This window comes from Sminthopsis crassicaudata, chromosome 5 (genome assembly GCF_048593235.1).
Source record: "Sminthopsis crassicaudata isolate SCR6 chromosome 5, ASM4859323v1, whole genome shotgun sequence".
Lineage (NCBI taxonomy): Eukaryota > Metazoa > Chordata > Mammalia > Dasyuromorphia > Dasyuridae > Sminthopsis > Sminthopsis crassicaudata.
In genome coordinates this window covers 121,257,315-121,280,871 of record NC_133621.1, presented here as the reverse complement: position 1 = coordinate 121,280,871, position 23,557 = coordinate 121,257,315, and the positions used below count along the sequence as shown (strand labels likewise).

The following is a 23,557-nucleotide window of genomic DNA, read 5'->3' as shown; positions in this document are numbered from 1 at the left end:
CAGAATTTATTACCTTACATCCTTCAGCCAGGGCAAACCCACCACCCACAAGAATAGCTATGTCCCAGGGCATGAATGACTGGAATTCTTTCCAAGTAACCAGCGGAGAGTAATCAAAAGCAGCTAGAAAAAAAAAAAAGAAGAAGAATTTGACGTTCAAATATTGTATGAAAAATAATTATATGACATGATACTTAAAGGTAACCTCATTTTCAGCACTGGAAGCAGTTATAATAGCTATTGTCCAATAAATATAGAAGATTCCTTTTCTATTTATAAAGAATATTTAGGAGGAAAGGTGATTCAGATTTCTATAGCCAGGAAAAGGCTTGGATTTTGAGAATGTTGCATTAATCATGTTTAGATAGGCAGCTGTATTGTAAAAGATAAAAATAACATAACTTGGGGAAAAGGGAATAAAATCCCTTTAATGTTATTTCCAAAGAAATCCAATATCACCATGCATAATGAAATTCCCAGACTATAGAGTTTGTTATGCAACATTCCAAGGGGGATTCTAAGCAAAAAATCTAGGAAGCCAAACTTATCCTAAAAACTTTTTTGCAGAAATTTAATAGGTAGCTATTATTTATCTGTATCTAAGGTTCTGTTCTCTATGTATTTTGTAAATATCTATTAATATCTATGCTGTCTTCCCCATACAAATGTGAATTACTTTAAGGCAGATACTATTTTTTTCTTTTCTTTACTAGTGTATAGTAATGACTGAACTTCTGCTTGTTGATTGATCTAGGAAATGTTCTGCTCTTTTCTGAATAACATCATGAAAAGATGGTACCCACTTGTGTCATACTTACCAAAATTCCAACTAAAGGAAAGCATGGAGAAAAGAAAAAAATAATATATGCTAGTTAAAAGTCATTAGCTAGGACAATAAGAATGTTTGGGAAATTTTTGTCATATAACATTCATCTGCTCTCTGGTCCCTTTTGGCTAAGTGTGTTAAACACTAGTTTTACTCAACGTAAAGTGGTACACCTATTAACCTATATGATTATCACGATGCAATCAACTGTTTAAATAAGCACACATTTACGTAGTAACAAATACTACTATATTCTGATGAACTAGGAAGACCTTCTGACCAAATATGAGGAATCAATTGCTGAACAAATGAAAGACTTCTTGGCAGGAAGTAATTAGATCATCTCAGAGACCAAGGTAAATAAGGAAGTTGCTCAGGGGAAAAGGTGATGGTTAAATTTCATATTTTGAATGGCATCCTAGATTTTAAGAGAGATGATTTTAGAGCCACCAGGGAGAGGAATAGATTGGATCCCATGGTCAAAAATTCAATGGGAGAAGTCAATTCAAGAGAAAAGGAAGACTTTAAAGAGAATGAAATCCTTTAATAATAAATTAAATACCAATGATGACAATGAATCAGAAGCAGAGAGTAGGGGAAAGAGTGTTTAACGAATCAATTACAAATGTCCAGGAATTTTACTGATAAATTTAAAATTTTTTAAAGAATCATACAGAAAATGGAAACAAGGGTGGGAAACTGAGAATAAATTCAAAATAGGGCATAATCCTTTAAGAACAAAGTCATGAATGTTGAAAGCCAGAGAAACGAAAGTTTGAGCATACTAAGGAAAGGAAAAAAAAAGTTAGGAATAGTACCTTGACTTAAGATTAATGGGATAATAACAGGTGGTGGACTAAAAAATGAAATTATACTACTCAACTGAGTTTACGTAAAATGTGGAAATTTAATAGGGATAAATTTAAAATCCTATGTTTTTGTTCAAATATCAACAATGATGTGAGAAATGTGATGAGGAGATACTTCCTGTTAAAAAAAAGGAGCCAAAAGAAACATTAAGTAGAGATGTTAATTGGTCTAACTGTTCTAGATATTAATCAGAGATTTTGCAGGAAAAATGATTAGACTTTTCATAATTTTTGACTAGAATGATGATTCTGTGAGTGGATAGAAAAGAGAATGAAGGAATGATAAAATTCGGAGATTCTTTGTAATTGTAAGATGAGATAGTGGAGGTAAGAGGTAAGACTAAGTATTTGAATAGGCTTGTTTTGCTTCTTCCCCAGATGGAAGAACTAGAATCAAGGGTCAGGTGGCAGGTAGGTCTTAGCTCAGCATTAGGGAAAAATCACAAAAGTTTCATCTATTCAAATGTGGAAGGAGCTCGTTTGAGAGGTAGCAAATCCTCATTTGCTGGAAGCTTCTATTGGAAACTCATTAACTACTTCTTGGGGATACTATAAAGGGCATTACTATTCATGGATGTGGTTCCTTTTCAATTCTGAGAGACCTCTTCCCTTATAAGAAATATGTATCTTAGACATTTATAAGAAGGATCTCATCCAAAAGTGCAGATGACACAATACTGGTTACCCTGCAACCTATGATCATGATAATAACCTAATTGTGGGGATCACCATAAGCTTAATACAGTCATTTAAGAATTCCCCACAGATTATTTTTTTTAATTTCCCAAAGAGAAAAGTTTAAGGATGAGAAAAGGATAAGCAAAACTAATTTTATATTAGAGATGAGGATTGACCAAAGTGTTTGAGGTTGTATTGGAGGGGCTGTGCTAACACAAGTATAATATATTTCATCAAGAAGCATATCTTATCTTCCCTACCAAAGCCCCCTGAGTATTTACTTCACTCCCCATGAGAAAGGAATTACTTTGGTAGTTTTTGAGAACAGGAAATGTCTGTGAGCCTGAGAAAGGAGACATAGCAGTAGCTTTTGGTGGCTCCACCAACCTGATTGGGAACCCCAGACCTAAAAAAAATAACTCCAAAATAACTTACTACATGAGGTGGGTTAGAACTTCTTTGATAAATTAATGTTTAACAAGGGATCTTGTTAATCACAAAGTGATAAGCTAACAACTCTGTTTCTGTTCTTTCCCAATCACCCACTTAGTACCAGATGAGTGAAATGTGTATATCTTTGACCTTGTTAGTCCTGTTCCTTCCCTACTCCTTCATTTAATAGTAAATCTCAGTTTTTCCTTCATCCATAACTCTAATAACTACTTTAATAACTAATACTAATAACACTGTCCATGAACATGGCTTACTGGCCACCACTAGAATATCAAACATCAAAATGCTTTAGGACTGTACTGCTGATGGAGATGCCTCTAAGCTGAAGTTTTCATATTCTCTGAAGATTCCCATGTTTATTCTAGTCCTGGAATCCTTATCAATCCACACTCACTGATTCATCCAGCAAGTGTCTAATGTGTACTTTTTAGCAACCATGGAAGCCAGGGAACTATTTACTTATATGACTGGAATATCCATATAAAATATATGTGCAATGGCTATCTTTTAAAAAAGAACACCTTTCAGTGGAACTGAATTTTGAATAATCATTTTTGATCTCAGATAATAGATGATGAAATGTTTCTCCTTCCCTTTAGTAAAAATGGGAGACTACTGTTTTGGAATATTGAATAGCCTGTCACATGCTACAAAGGAGGGTTCAATGTGTGTGGTGGAAAGTTGACAAGTGAAGGGGTTTAATTAGTACAGATGAGTGACATAAAAAGAAAGGCATAACAATCTATTTTTAAAATATTTGAGTAATACATTTGTAAAAATATTATACTGAAAATGTATATGTATATACAAATTTACATGTATACATACATTTCTAATTTACAAAAAGCCCTGAACTACTCCTTTTTTCCCTAAACACTTATGCCCCTTCTCCATATACCAAATACTCCATATTTAAACATTTACCTTGGTTTCTGCTTTTTTTCTCTTCATTTCATTTCTTTTTACACACACACACACACACACACACACACACACACACACACACACACACAAACACACATGCGCGCGCATGTGCACGCGTACACATACACACAGATATACCTTTGTTTACACTACAACATTGTGTGTCTACTGAAATTTGTTGGGTCTGCCTATTTTTATTATTTTGACAAAATGGATTAGATTATCCACAAATATGACACTGATGATATAACCCAGAATTTTAAATAATACTCAGCTGATTTCTCCAGTAGGTGTAGTTTTAGTCAACTTCTTGGCTGGAATCAAGAAGAAAAAGATGCCTATGGTTAAGGCAACAGTTGAATCTGTAACAAAACTTGAGTACCTAAGAAAAATTAATAATGTATTAAGTAGTGTTCAAAAGGAACAAAATACTAAATGAAGCATCTTCCAAGTAATGGGAAGCTATTTGTGACTTATTTTATGGGAAAAAAAAAACAAACAAAAACATAAAAATGAACATCATTTACATCCCACAAAATCATTTGTGTACAAATGGACACCTCAAAGTCTCAGAATTATTGCTTAATGTTAGTGTACCAGTCTTTCTTGAAGTTGCAATACATAGGATTCGAGTCTTGCTGCTGATATATTGTAGCTGTGTGACAATGACACATCTTCTAACTTCTCAGTTTAAAATCAGCCTGCATCAGTAAAGGGAGTTTCTACATTGCACGTTCTCCACATTGATGAAATCAGTGCTCTATGGTATCCCCTAACTTCCAAATCAGCTTAAGAGTGTGAGTATGTGTGTATCTGTGTATGTATTCTGGAGTACTAAGTAAAGTGGATAACTTCTTTTGGTCTCTGAGGATGTTAGTATGGAAAGACAGAGATCTGGAGGAGGCATCTGAGAAAGGCATCTACCTATAGCTTTAGGTATGTCCCAAAATTCCTTATATTGTCAATATTTAGGATCCATTGTGTAACATGACAATGCAAAATCTATCCCCTCAATCTGTTTGCTATTCTGCACTGAGTATGTTTTGATTCAGAAAATTAGGACCATGATGTGAGGGGGAGTAAACACTGTATTTTAGTGCCTGTATATGAAGGAAAATAGCTGGAAACAACACAGAGAGAGAAGCCATAATCGATGTACAGTCCAACACTTGGAAGCTTGTCTCTATATTAGTGGTGGTGTAGAAAGGGTAAATAATGAGGCTAGCATGCTCTCCTGGGGCTTTCAGCTGGAATTATTTTTAGCTTTGGGTTTTAGTCTCTTTTCCTACTCTAACCCCTCTATGTAGCTGTACCAACATTCAGGAGAGAGTCATTCAGAGATATGGTGGAAGGGAAATCTGAATGACATTCATCTTCCTCCATGTCAACTAATCTGTAAAATGAGGGATTAGTTCTAGATGGCCACTGTGGTTCTTTCTAGCTCAGAATTTATGATGCTATAAAATACAATTTGGGTTATTTTATATGGCTGTAATAAAAATAAAAGAGAAAAACAGTATGTACAATGGAGAGACCATTGTGAATATAGTCAAGTGAAGATAGATTCAAAATCCTGTCTGGCACACTACTCGTGACCTTGGGCAAAATCACATCCCACCTTGGGCTAACTTCCTCTCTTTAGAAAATAAATAAATTGGACTAGATGTCATCTGTAGTCTTTTTAGCTCTACAAGATGTTCTTAAAAGAGTAGATCCAAAACTAGATGTCTTTAGAACCATTTGGCAGTCAATAGTATGGCAATCTCCAAAGACCTTCAACTCTTTGAAAACTAGAAAGCTACAGATTAGAAAGTCATGTATATAGAGCTTATCTCCCAAAGTCAATACCTTTCCATGCTGCTATCTTGAGAAGTCTAATACAATATAAACACAGTGTGTATCTAATTAAATAAAGGTTAGAGAAACAATATAGTATTGTGGAGATTTGACTAACCTTTAAATCAGGAGAATATGCATTTAAAAGTTTTGCTTCTAGTATATATTAACCCATGACCAAGAGCAAATTGAATAACTCCTTAATGTCCTAGATAAATCTACAAGACTATAATTTGCCAGTGGAGGGGGTTTACATAGTGAGAGTTACCTACACAGGTATAATCATAGGCTCAAACCATATGTGTATGTGTGTATATACAGAGAGAAAGAAGGTGAGGAAAAAAGAGGGAGAGATATTATTCGACTATCTCATAACATGGCAATCCTCAGTATCTACCTGAAAATCATAATCATCCAGATAAAGCCTTTTCTTTTTCACTATAATTCCTTATCTAAAATGAGTCTGACTTGCTTGAAAACAAATTTATTTTCTTTACTGACCGAGCAAAAAGTCATCATGGAGTGAGTCATTCTATTGAAGACACCAGCATCTACAGCAATAGTCGTGCTGGGTTTCTTTTATTTCAGTTGTAATTGCTGGTTCTATATTTTGCCAAGATAGCCTAAGCTTCCCTGTAACCTCATTTTGTTTAATATGAAGTGACACATTGCTTTCTAACCAGGTCCAAACAGATGGGATGGAAACACTAGGAGGTAGCCAATAAGATATGGTATTTGGATAACCTATGAATAGATCCAAATTCCAAATAGAGAAGAGGTATGTCATAATCATTTATATATTTTAGATATTTAGGTATTTTCATAATCATACATAGTGAAATTACCTTATTTTATAATGTTTATATCTGTGTACATACACACATATAAAGCTACCATTATATTTCCCATAATGATTTATATGGAAAGTATATAAATAGATACCAAACCAAACAAGGTTTGCAGGAATTTTATTTGAGTCACAAAATTGATTTGAGTTCATTTACAAATTATTTTGTAATCTTGAACTTTTCTTATTTACCTGTCGCCATTTCATACTGCTCTCCTAGGTCAATGGTCTTAACACATGGGTCAGCAAGCTTGTGGTCTCAATCCAGCCTGCCATTTGTCTTTGAACAGCCCATATATGCAGGGCATTATTTGCTAATCCCTAGTCTGAGACAAGATCATATTCTGACATCAGGAAGGTGTTTGAATCCAAGTTGTATGGCATTGAATAAGTCACTTTCCTTCTCTTATCTATTGCCTTCTCTTTAAAATGGGGATCTTAGGATCACTGATGTAAGGTAAAGAGTCTACATGACTTTACATTCCTCAACTTAAAGATAAGGACATTGCAGCCTAGAAATCAAATTATTTGTTTAAAATCATAAAATAGGGCCAGCTAGATGGCACAGTAGATAGAACACCAGCTCTAAGGTCAGGAGTTCTAGAGTTCAAATCTGACCTCAGACACTTAATACTTCTAGCTGTGTGATCTGGGCAAGTCACTTAATCCCAATTGCCTCAACAACAACAATAACAACAACAACAACAACAACAACAACAACAACAACAACAACAACAACAACAACAACAACAACAACAAATAATAATAATAATAATAATAATAATAATAAATAATAATAATAATGTGATAAAATAAAAAATAAAATCATAAAAATAAGTGACAGAGCAAAAGTTCCCAGTTTGATTCTGAATCCAAATTCACCATTTCCACTGTAACATCCTACCATAAAAAAGAGGAAGCAAAGAAAAAGTGCACTGACATTCACATAGAAAAGGTTTACAAAGCACTAGAGGCAAATTCTCATTTGATCGTCACAACTATCATCATGTGATGCTTTATTTAAATAAATTATGCAAATTATAACCCACTTATACTTTGTCCATTCTGTGTGATGTTTATACGAGTCACTTAAATTCTTTATACCAACACCACTTAACATGGTGCCTGGCCATAGCAACACTTCAAGAAACGCTTGTTGACTTATTGATAAATAATAAGTAATTATTTGGTACTAATCAATGGGATTTATGCTCTAAGTAAAGTTTGGACTAGGTGATCTCTGAGGTTCCTTTAAACTCTGAGATTCCAGTTGTTCCATAGGAACTAAAACCCAAAGAGTTTGGATAAATGTGTGCGGTGATTTCAAAAGAATTTGTAATAGCACCCAGAATATCAGAGCTAGAATGTACATTAGAGAACAACTAACCCAATTATACTCTCATTTTGTGGGTAATTATACAATGACTTTTTTTTTTCAGTTAGAGATGTCAGCAGAAGAAAAGTAAAGAGAAATTAAGACAATTTGACAGAGTGCCACTTACTGTGGAAAAAGTGAGGACCAACCAGGAAGAAAGCCAGGATCTCGGGTAAACCATAACAGGGCCATTATGATGAAGAGGACCAAGGTTATAATTTCTTGAAACCTGTTGACAAAGTCCAAGTCCATGTTGTAGCATGGTTAACACTCTAGAATACAAACCCCATAAGACCACAGACTTTATCTGAAAGTGCTTCCTCATGGTAAGTGCTTAATAAATATTTGTTGAAAAGGTCAGGTTGTGTGAACATAATCAACACATTATTAATTCATCTTTTGTTTATGATCTATGATTTCACTGGTGTCAGCAACTCCTGAATAGCTGTACCTTCTATCAAGGCAGAATGGAAAAATTGCTATAGCTCAGTGGTTCTCAAAGTATGGTCCAGGAATCTCTTGGGGTTCCCTGAAATCTTTTCTAGGAATCTATTTTCATAATAATACTAAAATGTTTTAATATTTAATGTTATAATTGTTAAATCATTTTTACTCATGTCAATCTCTTTGGGATTTTCTTGGCAGAAATACTGGGGTTATTTGCATTTTCTTCATTTTACAGATGAGAAAATTGAGAATAACAGGGTTAAGTTACTTGCCCAGAGTCACAGTGTCTGAGACCAGATTTGAAATAAGGAGGAGTCCTAATGACTCTAGGCTTGGCTTTTTTACACGACCAAGATGATTTCCAGCATGATAAAGATCTATATAATTATATCTATTGCTATAGATATATAAATATATCACTCATGTAAAACAAAAGTTTTATGGGGGTGGGTCCTCAATAACTTAAAGGAATATAAAGATTTCTTGAGACAAAAAAGTTGGAGAACTGCTTTGCTAACATAGTTTTAGAAAATCACTGAAAGGTTGTCATTTCCGAAAATATCCATGATTCCAAGGCCATTCTTCCATCCTAGGATTCAACCTTAGTTTTATTCTGTCATAAACTCTTTGGTATTCTAGTGAACTCCTCAGATTGTTTTTAAGTTATGTAAAAGAAAATACTTTGGATAAGAAGTAATCAATTATGTTGAAATATAATTTGTTTTGGAAAAGTTTATAAACCTCTGGTTAAAGGGGGGGGGGTTTCTATATACTTCTTAAGTACATAGAAAAAAATACATCCTCACATGCATATATACATGCCCTGAGTTTCTTTTCTTTCTTGCTATATAAGTAATTACCTCATTGGTCCAAGTTTTTGGTACTCTTCTTTAATAACATTTTCACAGGCTTCTTCTTTTACTGTTTTGTTCTTGCCACATTTGAACATTTCTTTTAAACTGGAATTAAAGAATTATGATATTTTAAAGCACCAATGAAACAAGAGTTTGTCATTCTTTTACCCATACTTCCCTTATCTGAAAACAACTATGTAAGCTTTATAAAATAAGACTCAACTCCCCTGTTATTGACAGAGGGAAGTTTGTGTTCTCCCCTTGCCCCTTACATCACTCATCTATCTACTTCTCAATTTTTAAGGTCCAGTTTCATCTCTAGTTCCTTTGTGAAATCTTCCCTCTTCACTATAAAGGATTTTCTTTTTTAATGATTTTTTTGGACAATGAGCAATTTGTTCTATACTTTCTAGTTTTCTAATTCAGCATTTTATTATGGATTTACTTGTCCCTAATTGTTTGTTGTGTCCATATGTCTTAACACTACAGGATGACAGCAAAGTCCTCAAAGGCAGAGATTTTTTGGTATACTTTTTGTTTATCCAAAATGGGAAACTAAAGGAGAATCTTTCAATTTGGGAATAGCTAAGCAAATTGTAGTGTGTGAATTCAATGGAACATTATTATGCCATAAGCAATGATAAAATGGACAAGGAGAGGTGAAGTAGGAGGAACTTTTATGAAATTGTACAGAACAAACATAACTAGAACAATTTGCACAGTAATAGCAATATTATGAAGAAAAGCAATATTGAAAAACTTAAGAACTATGATGAACATAATGATAGAGCACAAGTCCAAAATAATGTAGATGAAATATACCACTCACCTTCCAACAGAAAGATTTTCGTATATTTTAAGACATGGCTAATATGGCAATTTATTTTGCTGGATTATAGATTAGTATTGAGGCATTTATTTTACAGGGTATAAAATATTACTGAATTGGGTTGGTATAGTGGAAAGAACTAATAAAAATACTTGCTAGTTGAAAAAAGTTTAAAATTGCTACATAAAAATAAAAAATTTTATATTTTACTTCTTTTCAAAACACCTCATTCTTTGAGGTCTTAATATAGTATCTCTTGGTCTTAGTTCCTACCCCATTTTGTCCCTAATAATAATGTATCTTGTCGGGCAAGGTGGTTGATGAAACAATTATCAGAAGGCCAAAGAATAAAGAGATCACTTACTCTATACCCCTTCTAATTTCTAACATATTACCCCCTCTAGAAAAACAAACAAACAAAAAAACTACCATCAGTGGACAAAACTAACAATGGAATTGAATTTGATAAACCATTTAAATGTTGAATGCTTATTATTGTAAATAATGCTAGAAATACATAGCATGTCATCAGGAAGATGGGTCTGTCACATGGCATAACAGAGATAATCAACTGATAACCCTATATTCTATTGGCATCTACACAATACTGAGAGACCTAGAGGAAGGCCTCTGGATGAACCTTCTTGTAGAAGATGTAGGGGAGGAATTAGAAAAAGGCTGATCAAGATGAAAAGATATGAATGACTATGATTTTTATCATTTCATGGAGTACCGATGTCTATCAAACCACAAATATATTAAGAGTGACATCAAAAATTTATACATTGTCATGTGAAAAATGCTAATATCCCTAGAAAACAATCCATAGATTATTTTGAAAGGACAACTTAATGATAAACAACTAGTGATTTTTATCATTTCATGGAGTACCCATGTCTATCAAATCACAAATATATTAAAATAGTGTCATTAAGTTAGTAACAAAAACTTATACATTGTCATATAAGAAATGCTAATGTCACTAAAAAATAATTCATAGACCATTTTGAAAGGACAACTTAATGATAAATGTCCCTTTGATATCCATAGCTTTGTAGTAAAAATACAGCTGAAAAACAACAAGCATCCTTCCTATGAATAGTTATCCAAATACTAGCTGGAATATGCTGCTTGATTCTGAGACTATACAGAGTTAAGTCAAAAACCAGATTGGCTCTCCTGAAAACGAAGGTTAATGCCTTCACAAAGGAACTGATGAAGCGAATGACAATACATCAACCTCTCCATTTAAAAAACTTCAGTGGCACTGATGAATGGGACTCCCTTCCCAAATATGTTTGGGTCATTTATAATGGGTGAGTTAACTGTGTTAACAGCCAGCCCACTAATCAGAATGTATGGTATCCTGCCAAAAGAGCCAGCTTATCATTTCTGTTTTTCGATCTTTCCCCTCTGGAGGTGTGTACCCTGGTGGGCTGAAAAGGACACTGAAAAATTAGCTTAAGAATGAAACTGTGCAGCACCTAACCAATAGCAGACAGTGAGGGGAACTGTTTAAATATGTCACTGATCATGATTTATGGGCTTTAACTAATTTATGTACTTCATGGGACTTTTTTTTTTTACTTCATCACAGTGAACACATTTCAATACATTTGCCCTTTAGCTCTTAATTTCTCCTCCTTGCCCTACATTGTTTTTAAATAACACTAATTGCATTTAAAATTTGTAAAGTTGTCAGTTGCCTTAAAGAATAGAGGAAACTACTGTGGTTCTTAAGTAAGACATATTCACTCCTTGTCCCCTCTCCCTCTTGTAGCACTTAATATGAAATTATTTAGGCTCACCAAAGAATCAGATTTCCAATAGAGCCATTTAGTATGCAGATGTCCTTTCCCTGCTGCTGCTCACCTGCTGATCTCAGTGACACTCCACACATTGGCTTCCTTGGGGGAGGTTGCCACACACTGTGTACACAATCTGGACAAATACATTTTTAATTTTTCTAGCATTATCCCCCACCTTCTGATAGAAACTGGCAGCTCCGGAAAGAACCCAGGAAAGGGAGGAGGGAAAGAGCAATGTCAGCAGGCAGGCAGGCTATGAAAATCTGGGCAAGGGGCTACCTTGTGCCAAGGCCTTTGTGAACACAACATACCAAGCCTGTTAGCAAAAATGTTGCTGCCTCTATAATCTAGTTCCTACTTTACTTGTTAAGGATATTAAATGTTTTATTAAGGAGCTTTGAAATAATTTCTCAAAATGAATTTTATGTTAATCCCCTTAAAAATAATTTATAACATTCCCTTTTGGATTTGGATAAGTAAGTGTGGGTACTTAATTTTTTTTCTTTTGTGAAAAATTATGTTTATATCTTAGGTTTTTCTGAAAAACCATTCCTCTTGATATATTAAACAGGAAAATCCTTTGATCTATCTAAGACAGCTTGAAGTTTTTCCTGTGCTGAACTCATTGATGTTAGATTCCTTTAAAAAATTGTTTTCCCAGAAATTATAGCATAAGATAGTTCTTTATTGATATAGAATGGTCTATCTTGGGAAGTAGTGAGCTCCTCCCTCAATGGAAGTGAGGAAATCTTCAAGCAAAGACTAGATAACTACCTGTTAAACAAGTTGTTAAGGGGATTCTTGCTTAAAAATAGGTTAGGCCAAATAGTCTCTGAGATCCCTTTAAAACCATAGCATGCTGTGATCCTGATCATAATTAACCATCTTATCTTATCTATAAGTAATATATACCCATTTCTTTTTCTATTGAAATGAAATGCCAAGTGGGAGGCTGACCCAGCACAGAATATTTCCAACTTACTTTTCCAAAAATGTAAAATATGATATCTGATAAATTAAATTCTCATATAAAAAATAGAATTAACAGCAGGTCTAGTTTTATAATGTCAAGACTAAGTATATGTATACTAGAACTTCACTATAATAAATGGAAATACTGTAAGACTGCTTTATAAAGACAGCATATAAAGAGGATATTTGGCTATTTTAATAAAAAAGATTCCATAAGATAAGGTCTGAGATGAACTAAACTTAGACCAAAATGCACACTATAATTAATAGTATTAAAGCAACATTCCTGTGCATATGTACATGTGTACATGCTTTGCGGGTGATTAATTCACTTTTTAGTTATTCCATGAATAGCAAACATTAACTTACTTAAAACCAAGGAATAGCCACTGAAGCCAAATCCAGGACAAGAATAGAATAATAATTGCAGCAGGAAAGGAAAGCAAAAACCAAGATCCAAAATTGATGCAGCGACAGTCTGGATAGCGCCTATTAAAAAAAAAAAAAAAAGTCATAAGCAAAATTAACAGCAAAAGACAAACAAATATGAAACTTCAAGGATTAAGTAGACATCTGGCCTACCATTTTCTCCTCTGTTGACAGGGGAGGGCCTCTGGTCTCTTGGACTATCACTGAGAACAACCAGCTACAAAATTATTGTTGTGCCCCAGTAAAATCTGGGCTTTATAGGATTTGACTTTTGTGTCTGTACCTAATACTATGAGAACAGCTGTCACTGTATGTGCTTAGAACTGAAGATGAGTAAGTGAAGGAAATAAAGCAGAGGAGAGGAGATTGAGAACTTATTCATATCAGATATTCTCATGATATTCTCATGAAACAACAAGCATCTAATTCAATTTTAGTTACAAATGGATCCTGAGTAGTTCTGTTCCTATCCTCCTCCTTTATCCTCACTTGTCCATAGCAGCAACTTGCATTGCTCTTTTATTTCTCTGCAAAATGAATGGGGAGGGGAACATAGATATTGTATATACATACCAGTATAGGTAGATAGATAGATACATCTATGTTGTATATATAGATTCACGAAAACATATGTATATATGTACAGATATACACAGATACCAATAAACATATATTACATATATATACACACACATTTTACATGCATATGTACATACTATCTATCACAATAACCATACATATACCTCTATATGTATGCATATGTATTTATTCAGACATGTTTCAATCATGTCTGACTCTTTGTGATCCCATTTGGGGTTGTCTTATAAAACATATTGGAGTGACTTTGCCATTTCCTTCTCCAGCTCACTTTGCAGATGAGGAAACTGAGGCACAGTGATGTGACTTGCCCAAGATTACATGGGTAGTAAAGGTCAGAGACTATACTTGAATATGTGAATAAACATATACACACATATGCATATATGCAAATAGTCATGTGCATATGCAAACACTCACCTATACAGGTACCCATGTGAGTACTCACATGCATATTCACACATATCCAAGTATACCCATGCATGTATCTAAAATTTGAGTTCCCCAGTAACCTCAGAGACATTGTCTCAAAGGAAGGGCCCATAACAATGAATACAATTTCCTGTTACTGCTCTGTTATTTAGAGCTAGAAAGATAAGTATTGGATAATCATCCTTTTTTTATGTTTACTGTAAATTTGAAGTCATTCAGTATAATTATATGCGGGAACATCTAAGAGTCCAAGATCTTATTCATATTCAACATCCTTTCATCTCTTATGGGCTGGTCTCTACATGATACAAAGACCTTAAAAGCTAAAGATAAAGAATTAGAAACTAATTTTTCTACTAAATATTTCTACATTAATGAACGGTTGGTGGAATAGTAAACTGATCCCACCATTCTGGAGAGCAATTTGACACTAAACTCAAAAGATTATAAAAAATTTTTCCCAGTGATATCAGTCCTAGATCTGTGTCACAAAGAAATCAAAAGAAAAGGATACTCATCAATTGGGGAATGACTAAATAAGCTGTGACACATGATTATGATAGAGTATATTATACTGTGAGAAATGATGAGGGGAGTGGTTTCAGAAAAACATGATCAGACCTATATGAGTGAAACGAAAACTGGGATATTATTGTGCACAGTAGCAGCAATTTGTAAGGATGATCAACTGTGAGAAACACTTGACTGCTCTGATCAATACTATGATCCAAGACAATTCCAAAGGACTCGTGATGAAAAAATTGCTCTCTACCTGCAGAGACAGAACTCTGAATGTGAACTGAAGAATCATTTTCTTACATTACTTTTCTTGTTTTTTTTTAAAAGTATGGTTAATATGAAATATATTTTGCATGATTTTACATGTATAATTGATATCATATTGCTTGCCTTCTCAGTGGGTAGGAAAGCAGTAGGAGGGAGAAATTTGGAACTCAAAATTTAAAAAGAGAAGAATGTTTAAAAATAAATAATTTATGTGTGTGTGTGTGTGTGTATGTGTGTGTTTGCATCTGCTTGGAAATGTCAATTATTTGTGATTTTGACCCTTCCTCTATGTAATAAACAATCTTCAAACATTACTGTAGTAAAAATATTTACTACATTATTATATTGGTGCAACTTTTTGTTTTCTATTTAAAAGTAGAGCTGTGCTTCTACTGGTATAAGGAACTCTCAGTAAGAAAACTCCCACATCCAAAGACAACTTTGGTTGATCAGGTCACTCAGAGCATAAAAAGAAGACACATGTCCAAGGTCACACAGTCAGTATTTGACAGAAGATGGATTTGAATCTCCAGGGTTTCTTGATTTTGAAATTGGTTATCTTATGTATCATAACTCTATATCTGAAGCTGGTGATAGCATATAAATCTATGTATCAGTCCTTGATTAACAGACATATAATTTGCCAAGTCCCTAGTTAAATTCTTGGATAGATCTCTCAGACCTTATATTTAGCTGTAAACTCTTGGAAACTAAAGTCACTTCTATTCAATAGTAAAGTACAGAAGCAAAAATGTACTCCAACTTTTAACTGAGGGGAGGAGAAAAAAGAAAAGAAAAACTGGTTTGAATCCAAAGGATTTATTGGAATTTACCGGAATAGGATAAAAACTAAATCTATTATTTTGTTCATTTTACAGAATTGCATAATAATGCTCCTTTTGTGTGCATTTATATCCCTAAATACAGCTTCCTTTATCTCATTCTTCCTCTCCCCTTCTTTCTTTCCTCCTTTCTTCCTTACATTTGTAGATCCTACCTTGATATCAGTCTATAAGCTACACTACAAGGTTATTCTTATCTATCAGAAGCATGACCTTCATGGATACCAATCAAAAAGGAGAAAAAGCCTAGGAAAACTAAACTGAAAATGGTTTTTATTCTTTCCCCTCTCTTCCTTTCATCCCAGATTTGAGAAATAGAAAAAAGCAGAATTAGCTAGATTATATTAATAAATGAATGCTGGTTCTTAGAAATGAGTTCTCATTCTGGGTCCCAGGTTCAACACTACAAACTTCATTTCATTAACAAATTATAATCTGTTCATCCAAAATAAATAATAAGATTCATGAATAGTTATAGGCTCTCATTATAAACTGGATGCTGGGGACAAACATATTGCTCATTTTCTCCACAGTAAGAAAGAACATCCACTATATATCACTGTGTACATGATATATATGATTTGACCTGTAATATAACTGAACCAATGGTCCAGGGCAGTGCTTTCTAAAAAGGGTTTTTTCTGTTTTGAAGCCAAAACAATAATCTCTTTCAGAGGAAGTCTGGAATAACAGCTTGGCTGTCACAACTTTCAGGCTGACATTAAAATGATGAGGGACTTTAATACCAACCAAATCCCAGGAAATGATCCTTAAGAAGTATGTGATCATGGAATTTTCCAGCTTGATGGCAGATTCTGGCTCTTTGGTTCATTATAAGCACATGTCCATACCAATTACCATCCTGTTGATTAATGTGTGTGTTGATTATTTCTGGGATTAAGAGACTTCCTAGCTTTGTTTTTCTGCTGTTTCAAAGGTTTGTATTCATGATACAAATAAGGATTTACATATACACACATATATATTATATATATTTGCATATGCATATGTAAATATATATACACAAATAGAGATTTAGATATAGGTATATATATATATATATATATATGTGTATATATATATATATATATATATATATATATATATATATATATATATATATATATCGATAGGAGAGGCATAGATACCTCAAGAATATTTCTCTAGGACCTCTAAATATGGACCTCTACACACGCATTTTATCAATTTACCCTGTACTTGGTGGATTTTCATTTGGATAATTCTTTAAAAAGGACCCTCATAAATAGTTTTCCTTGAACTCATTTTATGAAATTAAAATGGTCTTATTTAATATATAAAGAACATAATGAATTGCTAATATATAAATACCCAACTGTTTTATGAGCTTCAAGTGGATAGTACAATGGACGATGGATGAGTGTTTGACCTGAAGACAGGAAGACCTGAATTCAAATTCAATCTCAGACCTTTACATACAGCTAGTGACCCTAGACAAGTCACTTAATCCTCTTTGCCTCTGTTTCCTCATCTATAAAATGACCTGGAGAAGAAAATGTCAAACCACTCCAGTATCTTTGCCAAGAAAGGACATGACTGAAATGACTGAATAACAATTCAAATGTTGATACAATCACTTTTCTCCAATGTGTTTTGTACTTGTGGATATCACAAAGTCCACAAATTGGCAAAAAAAAAATCATCAATGGAAAGTAATTTTTAAAAAATTATGTCTGCATTGGTATTTCTATTCTTATTACCTTGTTTGATAAATGTCTTTTTTAGAGATATTGAATATTCAGAGCTGTAAGCAATGCTTCTTCCTAATAGCCTCTTTTTTCTTTTATTAGTTTAGTCCTGATAACAAAATGAACCTGTAGGATAAGATTCAGATATGGGGAATATCCTTCTCTTAATACCAAAAGATAAATCTCTCTACATTAGATCTTTGTCACCCTTTCCTACACTATGTCAATAGTCTTATACAAGAAAATTTAGAAACCATCTTCACCAATATCCTGATTTTATAGATGAGAAAACTTGTCCACAATCACACATAGTAAACATCAGATCTATGCTTTCTATATATAACAGAATCTTTCCAGATTCTCATCTATTTTATAACTTTCTAAAAAAAAATTAAGCTTCCCAGAAGTTCCCCAAAACAATACAAATAAAAAGTATTGCTAATTGGTTCAGCCTTCCCAAAACTGGAACCTATGGAGAGAACTTATAAGACTTTTTCAATAAACTCAGTTCAATCCTGTTAATGTTATACAGAAATGGAGCTGTCTCTACTGATTTCCTAGTTATATATCAACAGATAAGTTACAAAACCAATGACTATGGTTGATCTTCTCATCCATAGGTAAAATCATTTTCCCCCATCTGGGCTGGATCTATCAAAGAAAAATTTCACGATAAAATGTGTTTTCTCTCCCTCCCAGTGAATTGTCAGGGTTATCATAACAAGTTATCATAACAAAACAAGTAGCCTATTTGAGACTTTATATAATATATTGTTTGCATTTGTATTTGACCTGTTCACAAAGCAATTTTCATCTACTATAAAGATTAACTAAATAAGATATTGTCAGACTTTCTCTAGTTCCCATGGATATTGTGGTTTCTGTGAGATAGCTAATCATTAATTTAAGCAGAGAGTTTATCTACAAAGAAGGGGGGGGGATGGAGAAGACCTTCCCATATAAATCCCTGACTAGATTACATCCTTGCCTAATATTTCTTGATTTCCACTTTAAATGTAATTGATTTAGTAGATCATAGGATCATAGATTTTTTAAATGGAAGGAACCTTGCAGTCCACTGAGTCAAACCCCCTCATTTTATAGATAAGAATATCTAGTAGAAAAGTAGTTAAGGGAATTTAAGGTGACAGAACTAGGGTCTAAAGTAGCATTTTCACTCATGTGTTCCTGACTACAAGCTCTATATTCTTTCTACTGTACCATTTATGTGCCATTTTCAAGAAGCATTTGTTGAATGAGTGAAGTGCATACCAACTATTTGGAATCTGAATAAATTGGTAGCCACTTTGTATCCAAAGAGAAGTTACAGACTCCTCTATCTGGTTCATATGTCAGGAATGAGTTGTCTAATCTCTCCCATTTTCATTCTTTTTAAACAATTGTCTTTTTTTTAAAAATTACTAAATGTAGATGAGAGAGGCAGATATTACATCTGAACATGGAAAAACTACATGGATCCTCTGTTGACATAGGACAGGCAAAATGAAAACCCACAAAATGAGCATTGATATTGCTGAAAAAGATGTTAAGCAATGTCAAGAGGATAAGATGGTGAGATAGCAGCAGCTGCTTTGGAATAAAGGGTAATCACCATCTAGTTCCAATCTTCAGTAGACAAAACAAGAATTTCACTTTTCTTGTCATTGTTTGAAGCTCCTACGACTTATCTTCTTGAAGCTAAAAACATTTGGATCAACTGTTGCCATGGAATTATATATTGATGACTGATAATATTTTGATAATTGATAATATATTGTGATACAGATAGATTTAAAAAGTTATGACAAATATTCATATAACTAAAGAGCTTAAAAACAACTCAACATTCACATGGCACTTTGCTAGATAAATAGTGTAAATATTTTCTTCATTTTAAAAATGAGGAAACTGAGTCTCTGAGAGATTTAAGTGACCTATAATGGTTACCCAAGCTACTCTGAGGCAAGATTCCAGCCCACGTCTCCCAAAATAAGCTACTCTCTCATGATTTCTCTCTGCATTAATGTGGAATAACACCATTTCTCTTACTTCTAGAATTAGTTGGCTTTCCTCATTTTAGGTTTTAGCCTTTTATATGTTACAAGAGAAATTTTTATTTTAAGTTATCCTTTGTGGTAAAAGTAAAAATAGCAAAGAAAGAAGCACTATAGAATTCTAAAGGTTTCAATTACTACCCCCAATATTCTCATCTTTGTATTAATCTTTGGCCTTTTGACAAACCTCCATGGTTGGGATAATTTCTGGGATGTTCTTTTCTTTAGAAAACCCAATCCAGTATCTTTAGCTCTAGATGATTTAAAGCTTTTACTAGTAGCCTAGCATGGACCTCAGAGGCTATCCAGTCCCAACACCTCACTTTATAGATCAGGGAAATCAAATTGCAGGGAGGTTAAATGACCCAAGATATTACAGACAGTAACTATCCCAGGTTTTGGGACTGAATTCTCACCTCCAAAATTGTTCTTTTCACTAAGTCCAATTCCTTTGTCAACAAAATGCTGGTAATCTTACTGTATTTGGTCAACATTATCTTCACCTACCCAAGGCCACTTTAATCACCTTTCCTTAAATTGCTTATCCATATTCCTAAAATATTCTACTTTGCATTTCTGCCATTTCAATGCCTACCTATCTCTCAAGGCTCAATTCAGAGGTCTCTTCATTCAGGTAGCTTTTGGTTCATCCCAGGTCAGAAGTGATTCTTCCTTTTTTTGAATTCTCTCAATTCTTTTCTGTACTTCTCAAGTACTTTTAGATATTATTTTGTACTCTCTTGATTAGTTGTATGTTTGCCACCTAGATTTTAAAGCTGTTAGGGACCTTAGAACAATTTGTTTTCATTCTTTCCTTTTATAGATGAGGAAATTAAGAGACGAAATAAAGGTAACATGAATAGTAAGTGGCAGAACTAGGATTTGAACTCAAGTCTTCTGACTCAAAATCCAGCGCATCTTTCCATGCAGTTTCCCTCCTGAGTACAAATTCCTTGAGGGCATAGTACTTTGCCTTCATCTTTGTATTTGCATATAGTATCTTTCACAACATTAAGTAATGATCAAGAAATGTTTGTTGAATTGAATTGAATACATAAATGCAGTTTAGTAGTGTATGGGAAGACCATAGGGAATTAAGAATCAGCTCTGACACATACTTGCTTTTTTACCTTAAACAAGTCTCTTAACTTCTCCATGCATTAAGTAGTTCTCTAAGTTTTTAAGTTACAGAAGAGGTGGCAACCTTCATTGGTAAAGGATGTTTCCTTACCTGGGAGTTTTATATGCAAAACCAATGAAATCACAGGTCTAGTCTTTATCCATATTGAACATGAAGTTGAATCAACACTTTAATGTAAATTGCTTGGACATTGTGTTGTATTTAATTTCTCCTCTGAGTTTTTCATTCAGTAACTGCATGTTGTTGTTAAGTTTATCAGTTGCTGAGTCCCTGATTTTTTCCAATTCCCCCCAAAAGTTGAATTTCCTGTACTTGAATTCCTATTTTCCCAAAACTGTATCCTGACATTACTGCTAGAATTTTGATTAAATATACACTTGAACTTCTTCCAACTTAGTGACACTTGGATTTGTATCAATTATCTGCCTAATTCTAGTTTGAGCAAATAGCCAGCTTGGAAGTAATTGGAAATCTTGTTTAAAACTATTTGCATTCTACTTACAGTTTGCCATATATTCTTTTGAATTCAGCAGTTTTCATTAGACTTCTGAATCACTGATCTGGACATTCAGCTCTAATCTTAATCTGGTTTAGACCTTTGATTTTCATATAATCCAATAGATATCCCTGGGGAATTTTGATCATACCCTTCCCAGATTTACTATACATTGCCACTGACCAAGGTAACAAAGTCTCAGTCTAATAATAATAGTAAGAATAATAATCCTGAAGTAGAATAATAATAATGTTACTTCAAGTATATCTAACCAATTTTAAAATTGTAATGTATCTTGGTAACTCTTTACATAAAATAAGGTCCCAGACAAATCACTTCCCATTTCTGAATTTGGAAGGGTAATCAATTTAGATTTAGAATTTAAAGATAAACATTTTTATTTACAAGTCATTAGTGGGTTTTTTATAAGTCAGGGACTTTCTATATGTAGATTCATAAACTCATACTCTACTTACGAATTGAAATGCTCAGCAAAGATCAAGTTGGTGGACGTGCCTGTGATAGTGGTCAGCCCTCCAATGGTAGAAGAGTAAGTGATGGACAAACACATAAGTTTGCACATCATGTGGTCCTTCCGTGTCCGATATCTTCCAACTTCTGAGTTCTGTCCAAGAATAAGAACAAAACATTTTTGTGAGAGAAGCCTTTATGTGGAGGATGTGCTTTGTAAATCGTACCACGTGACAGAAATGCAAATTCTTCTTTCATTTATATTCCCATCAATATCACTATATCAGTGCTAATAACATTGTTTGTAACCATCTAATTTGTCACATGAATATAAAACCTCCAACCTAGAATTCTAGTCTTTAACTACAGTGACAAAGAAGGAACATTTTATTAAGATAGATCCTGCCAAAAGTCATGATGGATATGAAGATGTTCATGTTGGCAGGGAGAGATAACACTCAACTACTTTAACCTCTTAATTCCTACTTAATTGGAAGACTGGCCCAGAGGCAGCATCTTTCCTAAAATCAAATTAATTTCTTTTGCAATTCATCCCCTACTTGGAGATAACTTTTAGTTTCCATATTCAATACAAGTTTTCCCTGAAAAAAATATATTACAGTGAAAAATGTTTAGAATTTTTTACTAAAACAAAATTCAAAATCATCTCTAATGAGTATAAGGAAAATATTCAGCCTGTAATAATTAAAACATCATTTTATGATAGAACTGTGAAATAAGAAATTGATATGGATATATCTATATTTATACATTAAAATATTCATGACTTCTCTGAGTATGAATATGAAAAGGATCTGTTATTATGTCACCATGGGAAATTTCCAAATCTGAGAATTTCTGCCATTAGCACAGATTCCAACCCATCCAACTAGCAGATGATGCTGTACTTATTGTGTCAAATCCCAGGACATTACAGAACAACTGGAAAAAGTTGTATAATCACTGAAAAGTTTGACCTGTGCATCCACACAGGAAAGATCAAATGGATGAAGAATTACCATTACCAACATATAAATATATGCCTGCACAAATACCCTATAGAATTTGTCAATAGCATGCATATCTGGGATGGAAATACTGATTGAATTAAATCCAGAATTAAAAAGGAGAAGAGAAGGCTGTATTGCTTTCAGGGAACTGAAAAGTACTTTTATTAACCTCAAGTTTTCAATAACAATAAAGGTCCATCTTTTCAATTCTAAAATTTTATCAATGTTACTGTATAGGAATGAGACCCAGAATACCACAGCCCCTAACCAAACTAAAAATGAGCAAAGAAGGTGGTGGAAATGTGAAGAATGCAAATTCCAACATACAACCAACAAAGAACTCCTAAGAAAAAAAGAAGTAAAGGTCATCACCAAGGTATTGTATAATAGAAAGAGAAAATAGATTGGTCACGTGATGAGAGTGAGGGATGATAGATCAATGACCAGAATGCTCCATTGGTCCTCTTACAATATAAAAAGAAAGCAAAAGGATCCTCAGGATGCTTTGTGCTGGACAACTGGAAAGACATGCATAAGAGTTGCACAAGATGGACAAAGGTATCTATTGAGAGAAGCCCAAAATTGTCCAGATAACAAACTCTTTTGAATATTTAAGAGTACTCTCTTTAGCTATATCCTCTTTTTCATCCCTTTGCCTTCAGCTGGAAAACAGAAAAGTAATCTAATAGACTCCATCTCTTTGAAGATGACACCCAAATTTACATAATCAACTCAGTTGACTCCAGTTCCCCATCATCAACTGCCTATTAATAATTAATGTTAATAATAATTAGGAAATTAGGAAGTAATATTGGTACTTTCTAACTAGGCATCCAACTAGCCATTTCAAACTA

At 33.6% G+C, this 23,557-nt stretch overlaps 1 protein-coding gene across 1 annotated transcript in view; it reads right to left on the bottom strand.

Annotated features, from left to right (window-relative positions):
• SLC13A1 (solute carrier family 13 member 1) overlaps positions 1–23,557 on the bottom strand; it is an 81,362-nt gene that overhangs the window by 8,229 nt on the left and 49,576 nt on the right. The window contains exons 7-12 of the mRNA XM_074268114.1: positions 21,699–21,847; positions 13,088–13,207; positions 9,116–9,214; positions 7,936–8,037; positions 4,026–4,132; positions 14–123 (exon numbers count right to left, since the gene is read on the bottom strand). Of these exons, the coding sequence (XP_074124215.1) occupies positions 14–123; positions 4,026–4,132; positions 7,936–8,037; positions 9,116–9,214; positions 13,088–13,207; positions 21,699–21,847 (687 nt within the window). The remainder of the gene's footprint in view (positions 1–13; positions 124–4,025; positions 4,133–7,935; positions 8,038–9,115; positions 9,215–13,087; positions 13,208–21,698; positions 21,848–23,557) is intronic.